The sequence below is a fragment of the Populus nigra genome, chromosome 18 (assembly GCF_951802175.1).
Source record: "Populus nigra chromosome 18, ddPopNigr1.1, whole genome shotgun sequence".
Classification (NCBI taxonomy): Eukaryota; Viridiplantae; Streptophyta; class Magnoliopsida; order Malpighiales; family Salicaceae; genus Populus; species Populus nigra.
This window is the reverse complement of record NC_084869.1, coordinates 1604111-1612292: the sequence shown is the minus strand read 5'-3', so window position 1 is coordinate 1612292 and position 8182 is coordinate 1604111. Positions and strand designations below refer to the sequence as shown.

The 8182-nt window shown below is 33.9% G+C and overlaps 1 protein-coding gene across 1 annotated transcript; it reads right to left on the bottom strand.

Annotated features, from left to right (window-relative positions):
- Positions 1-2856: 2856 nt before the first annotated feature.
- LOC133678812 (UPF0481 protein At3g47200-like) lies at positions 2857-4227 on the bottom strand. Its single transcript, XM_062101320.1, has one exon. It carries the CDS (start codon positions 4193-4195, stop codon positions 2879-2881), a length of 1317 nt encoding a protein of 438 aa, XP_061957304.1. The 5' UTR covers positions 4196-4227; the 3' UTR covers positions 2857-2878.
- Between the last annotated feature and the right edge of the window lie 3955 nt (positions 4228-8182).

The window sequence follows — 8182 nt, the reverse complement described above, 5'->3', positions numbered from 1 at the left end:
AATTATCGTAATTAATTTGCTAGGAGTTTCATTTGCATGTCAGTGGCTTTAATTTGCATGCAGGCTATGGTAGGAATATTGTCGTGGTCCTTATAAATGCAGACAAAGACTGCTCAATCTATCAAGTGGTTGGTATCAATCATTAAGGTTTTCCAATGCAGACCATGTGTGGTCGGTATCAATCATTAAGGTCCTCGTCTAATCAATTCAGGCTAAAAAAATATTGGCTACTTTTCAGTCTTTACTCTTTACTAGGTCTAGGATGTATATAATTTTTTTAGTTTTCTTGCTAAAAAATAAAAAATAAGTAAAATTAGTTTCAAAAGATTGTTTTTTTTATTTTCACACCAATTTTTTTTCGCTATTATCAAATTACCCAACAAGCAATATAATCTTTGATTAAATATAACAAATAATAAAAAATAAAAAATAGATGACATATACGTAGCATGCTCCAGCATACTGTTCTTATCTATTTTTTTGGTTTTCACATAAAAAATAAGAAAATACAAAAAAATATATCAAAAAAATATTCGGAAGAAATCCAAAAAATAATAGGAACGAGAAAATGATGCTGGAATGCCCATAAAATGACTAGAAATTGGTTGAGAAGGTTCAAAAATACAAGAATTGAAATTTGATAGTATATTTTTAATTGGTGAGAGCTCTATTGACAAAAAAAATTTAATTTGAGAAAGAAAAGTCCCAAATCAGATGTTTATGGACTCAATTAAATCTTATCTAAGGTTTAATTAAATTTATGGAGGGTTTTATTGCAAGAAAAATTGATTTTTAAGTCAATTTAGGCTTTTATTGGAAGAAATTTAAAATCTAGGGTCCAATTATTATTTTAAAGAGTTGATTTGGTTAAATCAGGGGTTTAATTGTATAATTATTGAAGTTTGATGGCCAATTAGGGGCTGAATAGAAACAATCCAACAACAAGGACCAAACCGGAAAATGCGCTAAAATAAAGGGATCCAAGTACAATTTTTCCGGGGGGCTTGATTACAACATTGCGAAAACATCCAAGGACCAAATCAGAAATATCATTTAAAGTTGCAACACGGTGCCGTTTCACTTAACACTGTTCACTGTCTTCTTCAGAAGACGTTACGTGCAGCTGGCTGAGAGACGTTGCAGCAGCGAAGGCGTTGATTTGCTTCAATCAAGGGGGCATGTTTCACGGCTGATATCTCTCGCCACCATGATTCACGCCGGCCGTTACTCGGTCCCTGCAACAACAAATGAAAACGCCTGCATCCTCTGGCTATAAAAGCCAGAGGATGTACTGAACCAAAGGGGGGAAAAGGACGAGACAGAGAGGGAGAAAAAGAATGGAACAGGAAGAGGGAAACACAGAGAACAGGAGGGGGAAAAGAAAAGAAAGGAAAAAGGAGACGAAGGGGAGAAACGGGGAAGAGAGCAGAACAGGGGATAGGAGAGTGGAACAGAGGAGAAAAACCAGAAAAGGTGACGGGTAGGGAAATCAAAAGAAAAGAATAAAAAAGGCAGAGGGAGACGTGAGGAAGAACTGGGCAACACAGGGAGACGGAAACAGAGGAGAGGAACTGCAGATTCTCCTTCAAAACATATAAGGTGATTGAGTTTTATAATTTGAATTACGAGTTTGAATGAATTGAAATTAAAATTTTATTTTTTTATTTTTTTTATCAAGTTAATTCAATCTAATGATTTGGTTTGGAGGTTTAATGAGATAATCAAAGTTATCTTAACTCTAATTATTAGAGTTACAAGTTTTTCATGGTGATACATATTAATTAAAAGATTTTAGATTTTTTTTTATTCATTTTATTTTTTTGTATTTTATATGCAAAAAAATAAGTTACATAGTTTGTCTCCTTTCGAAAAAAAAAAATCTACCTGCGCTGCACCGCACACCTAATCAGTCCTATTTCTCCTTGATTATCTATGACTTTAACCTTTTGCACTTTTGCGACGAGTAACATGGCATGTTGGGCTTGCATCCTACATCTTTCCTTTCCTTGTGATGTAACGTTATCACAGCTTGATATTAATATATTAACCATAACAATCCTACTCAAATTATAATTCATATCACTAGGCAAGGATATGCCAAGATTTCCACACTGTAATCGCATCCTCTATAAAAATTCTCTTCCGGCCTGCTGGTCATACCCCAAAAGAAAGAAAAAAGTTCCATGTCATCTATAATCACCTGAATTTTTCTCAATAAAAAGAAAAATCATTCAACTCGTTGCATGCGCACTCCCTGCTATCTGTTATTTGTTTCAATTTAGTCTTGACGTATTGTTTTTTTCCTGACTTAATCATTTCATGTTCGATTCAGATAAATAATAGTGTTCCCAGCAAAATCTCAGCTAGGTTTGATCGAAAGGTTAGGAGGCTTTTGGCATGTATTAACGTTTAATGTTTGTATTATTTGTTTCATGGTTGTTTGGAGTTGGCAAGGTCTTGTCCGACAGCGAAAAATGTTATTTCATGGTTGTTTGGGATCCTCATATCCGATGGCGCAGGATTCACACGCTTCGGCGTTGTAAAAATGTTATTTCATGGTTGTTTGGGATCCTCATATCCGATGGCGAAAAAAGGTCTTGCTCGTATGCTGATCGTCCCTGTTAGTCTTTCCATCTAGGTGGATCTCAAACGCCATATATATAGGAATCCACCATCAGTACAACATAAGCAATTAATAGTTGATGGATAGATAGATACAAAAATACATAGACACAGTAGTAGGAGAAGCTACTGTGAACAAAGTACAACACTAATGATTATTCTTTTATTCTTACAATCAAACAAGTGAAGTAAAATTTATTAACTACAGAAAAGGTAAAAAGGAATTCTACACACTGAAGCATTCGAACCTTGAGTACTAAAGAAAAGATCGAACAAAGTTTTGCAAAGTGATGAACAGCACGAACAATCCAACAACAGTTCCGGTGCCTATCCAAACATTACTGAAATACTTTCTTCTGACGAAGGCCTTACTCTTGTTACACCAGCTATCAGAGTAATCGTTTAACTTTTTAGCGATACTGTTATAACATGAAGAAACTTCTACGATTCCCTTGCAAAGTTGGTTAATCATACCGGCCACAGCAGCACTTTCTCCAAGCCTATTAATAATAACTTCACTTTTAATGAGCAAGTCTGCATCTTTGGCAGTATCCACAAGCAAATCCAAGAATTTAACATACTGGCAGATGTACGCCTCCATGGGAAAATGACATTGCTCCAGCGCCATAAGGTTTCGTAAGACACATTCAGTATGATCGTCAATCTCAAGGGTTGGAACATGTAACTCACCTTTCTTGATAGAATTACCTCCCGGGTGATCACTCCATGCTCTTATGTCAAGTAAGCATTCATTTGGCATTGGCTTGAACTTCATCCCTGCTTCTCCCAGCCTAGTTGCTGTATCACAATAGGTGATTGTGTCCTTAAATTTTGCCGATGATGGGAATCCGGAGGACAAGAAAAATCTTACCAAACAAGTGAAATGTATTATGTAGGTAGGATTGATTTTTTTCTTGTTGTATTCCTCAAAGTAGTCGGAGGTAAGTTTCAGGAAACTAGAGCAATCGGGTTTAATGTATTTGGTGGCAATTTTATATAATTTATCAAGAATCCAGAACGGCAGCTGGTTTTCGAGCAATATCAGGTCCCGTTGCACAGCAGCTCTCAGCCAGGGTTTACCTATTATACAATCATTCTTGTATCTGTCTTGAGACATGTCTTCGTTATCTTCCTTAAATTCTTTCGTCTTCAAGAAGAGCTCTAAGATGAATACAACATCCCATTGAATCATCTTCAAAAACTCTTTTGGATCCTTGCAAAGCTCAAATGAATCATCTTCATAACAATTGCGGATTTCAACTTCACAATCTTTAATGGTGCTCAGAAGCTCCTTCTGAAACTGTTCCCCTTTTACATTAGGCAGTCTGTTAAGGAATTGTTTGAAATATCTTCGCTTCAGGTCTTTCATAACCTGATTTTCATTTTTTTGGTGAATTGGGCCTATACAAATTACCTGAGGGGTATAGGCATCTTCATTTACTTGACGAATGTGTACCGGAACATGGTAGATACACATCTGTTCCCGCAAGGTAGTTTGCATGCTATGTGGAACTTCTTTCAAAAGCTCTTGGCAAAGATGTTCAATATCAATGGAAGTGCTTGATGAACTCATCTGTCAAATCTCACTGCTCAAATGACAATAAAAGCCTGTCATTACACACGGAATCGATTAAAAAGAAAGAAAGAAAGAAAAAGATAGAAGCTTTGTTCTATTTCAAGTATTTAACTCCACGATAGAAATAGCAACAAAATTAACTTTGTTCTTAATCAGAATTCCAGGCATTCACAAGCCATCACAATATGTTGGAATGTTTATTTGTTAAACACGTTAGAAGTTTTGCCCAATTGGGTACAGGGTTTGTGTTTTCGTTTGTGAAATATGTTAGAATTTTAAGTTTTTAATCAAGAACTGACATACTGAAAAATTTCAATAGGATTGTTAGAGCAAAGAAGCTATGATCAAGATGCTCACTTGATCTTGGAAAATCAAAAGCATAGTCACCCAAGTTTCCGATTTTGATCAATTATGCCCTTGTAATGAAATCTTTACCATCCAATTCATAGACTTTCAGTTTGTAGTTGATTTTCCGTTAATAACATGGTGGAGAGTTGGTTTACAAAGACAAATTTACTTAACTGAAGGAAAGGGGCGTCTACTCTTGAAACAATACAATCTGATCCCCCCATCTAGCTATTTCAATCTACACACTGAATACAATCTTATATATACTTAAAATCCAAGGTCTGGATAATTTTTTTTTTTTATAACCCTAATAGGGGCATATTTTTACCCGATTTGATTTGGATATCCAAGAAATACCCAAAGAGTAAATGACAATTTTGTCCAGCTCCGACTCCAGAGGAACCAGCGCAGGATGGGTTTGGTTTTGAGTTTTTTCAGGTTGAAAACTTGCCCCCAACCTGACCCATATATATTCCTAATTATTGCTAGGAATTACTCCTAATTTTGTTTGATGTTCATTTTTCCCGATGCCTTTGTTATTCGGGACCCATTTATCTGTCTCTTATTTGGTTTTCCTAACTTGTTTGTTTGTTTTCTCTACTGCATCTGCTAGCTTTTAGTAATTTTCTTTTTCTTTTTTTTATGAATAGCCAGCATCATGGTTTAATGTCAATTTCCTATTTCTTTAAGTTAATTCCAGTTTTAATCTTAAACTAGAACATTTGTGATTTATGTAAAGACAAATGTATAGCACTCATAACCTTCTACATGTATTGAATTGTATTACTGACATCAATGGGAAAAAACTAGACCATTTCATTACTGGCTGGACTCCAGGGTAAAAATAATGTTTAGTAGGTAAAAAAGATTTGAGGGGTCGATTATCACACAAAACAGGACGACTAACATGTTGAATGATATTAGAGACAGGACCCAAACCTTTGAGGCAACCGAAAATGGAGGTAGAGCTATCCGGACGACTCTTCTAATCCCCAACTGCAGAAAGGAAGGTCGTTATTTTCCCAGGCGAATAGCACAAGAACAAGCTGTCTGTCCAGAATTAAGAGCTCTCCACAGGGACCTGTGCACATATGGCTGAATCAAGGAATATCCATGCATGTAGAAAACAAAAGGAAATACCGAACAGAAAATAGAGCAAAAAATTCATTATTGGATGAAGAATCCATGGTTTTCCAATCAAACGCAGTGATTTGAATACGGGGTGATTTTATTTGTATGGTTATGAGGTCATTATACTTAATTCCCCGGTCAAGTCATCTGGAGTTTAATATTGAGCTTGCTTCAACTCGGAAATTGTTCTTGTTCTTGTTTTCAGCATAGGTACTATTCACGGTATATAAACAAAGGAAGAGAGGGAATATTATTAACCAAAAAATGGGCGATTCAGTTAAAGGAATTGAGAGTTGAGTTGACATCAAATAGATTGCAACATTTTGAATGAAGAAATCTTAGAAGGTGAAGAAGTTAGGGAGGAAAAACAAACCTTGGAGGTCTTGAGGTGAAGAAGATAGAGAGCAGGAGAAATAAACCTTAGAGGTCTTTCTATAATGCCTTCTCCATAACATGCCGTTGCTTCCGCATATTTATAATGCCGCTGAGCTGCTAACTCCTTGTAACCAAACACATGGTTTGTTTTTATTTATATCGACGTGTTCAAAGCTGCTCCATCAGTACTTCTTTTGATTTTTCATGGATCCACGGTTTAAGATGTTTAAAGTGTGAAAAGATTTATTTTTTAAAGTGTTTTTTATTTAAAAATATATTAAAATATTTTTTTTTTATTGTTTAAAAATTATTTTTGATATTAGTAAATTAAAATAATTTAAAAATATATAAAAAAGAAGGCTTAAAGGAGGAATAATATCCAATCATGAAGAAATAGTGTTTAGGTAGGTAATAGCTTAAGCACTAGTTGGATGGAAAAATATTAAGGATGGTTCATGAGCTATAGAAAAAGGGGGTTTTGGCTATTTTGTGATATATAGTTAGTCTCACAGAGATAAATGTTTCTTGGTTCACAGAGAGTTTCAAACACATAATTGACATGAAATGATCAAATGAGCCATAAGAATTCTCAAATAAGGTAAGCGAGCAGGTATTTATTATGCGCTGTAGGATATAGTATTTTTGTAAAAAAATCAAGTTCTGAGCATGAAGAATAACCCAAGGAACTAGAGGCCTTTTGGTTTAAAATGAGCTTTTCACATGAAAATGAGAATGTCCCATTCGTTTTTTATTTTTTATTTTTATCCTTCTCCTTCTATTCAATTTTAATTTCATTAAATTATACCCTAATTCAATTTCAAAAATTAAAGAAACACTTTAAATTCGAAAAAACAAGTAAAAGTAAATAAAATATTAACACATAAAACATCATCAATATCACATGCTAGGGTAAAAATAAAAGAATAAAGTTTCATGACCAAATAGAAAAAAAGGGTACTTTCATTGAATATTGTCGTCGTCCACCATGAATCATGGGAGGAGTACAATCATGTTAGGATATAGCTAACGATCGTATGTTTTTAAAATCACTGTCTGCCTTAGCTTCAACGGCCAAGTTTTCAAGGACTGGTCGGTTATGTCCTATGTTGTAATTGATTTTTCAAAAGAATCAGATGCACCTTGGTGCTTGTTTAAAGCTACACGTTTAATTCAAAAACAGGTCTATCATTTGCGGTGTGTCGGTTCAATTGCTCAAATGGTATTTTGTTAAAATTAAACTGGATCGGTCGCAATAACAATAATTTACTTAAGAAAGTGTATTAAAGAATCTAGAAATACCTTAAGCTTTTATGTTTGCACGTTCCTTTGATGCTAAGATAGCACATGCTTTGCGATTTTCATGTCTTTAGTTAAAAACTCTCTCGGACTTCTCTTCCCACCACCTCACTCTATCACGTCGTCAGTGGCCCGGGGGGAGGGGGGAGGTGGGGTGGTGGTTGAAGGAGGGGTTCGGGCCCTCCCTCAAGATAGAACTACGTGGAAAAAAAATTGCTTTGGGAAAAATAAAACAGAGCCATTAATTTATTCAGTTGCAGCCGTTCAAACAAAAAAAAAACATAAATTATAAATAAAATATTTTAATAAAAAAAATTAAAACAGAGTTATCAATTAATTTATTTTTCATCAAATAAAATAAAATAATTTAAATTTAAAATCTATTTTTGTTTTGTTTTGAGATGTTTGTTAATAATTTGATGAGGTTCTTTTATAATTCTATTATTTTTGCTTTTTTATTTTTCTCAAATCTGCTAGTTCTACCAATTATTTTTTGAATTCTTGTTATAGTGATTTTTTTCTAATTAATTAGATATATTTTATTGATTTGTTTTTATTATGTTTGGATTTTTTTTATGTTTTATTTTTAGCAGAGCCACCAAAATTATCAATTTTTTTTATGATATATGTTTTGATTTTAGGTTAAACGATGAACAAACTAAGAAGAATTGATTCTTTATTATTTTTTGCTTTATTTCAAAGTTTATCAAACATAAATAATGCTTTGTTTTAACTAATATTTCGTATATACTTTGTATGTTTATATTTGATAGGTATAAGGACCAACAACATTAAAGTGATAGATATATTATGAAGATGAAATTAACTTCATTA

Bases quoted from the DNA above. Each gene is read 5' to 3' on its own strand.
- LOC133678812 (XM_062101320.1), bottom strand. From the start codon at position 4,195: ATGAGTTCATCAAGCACTTCCATTGATATTGAACATCTTTGCCAAGAG.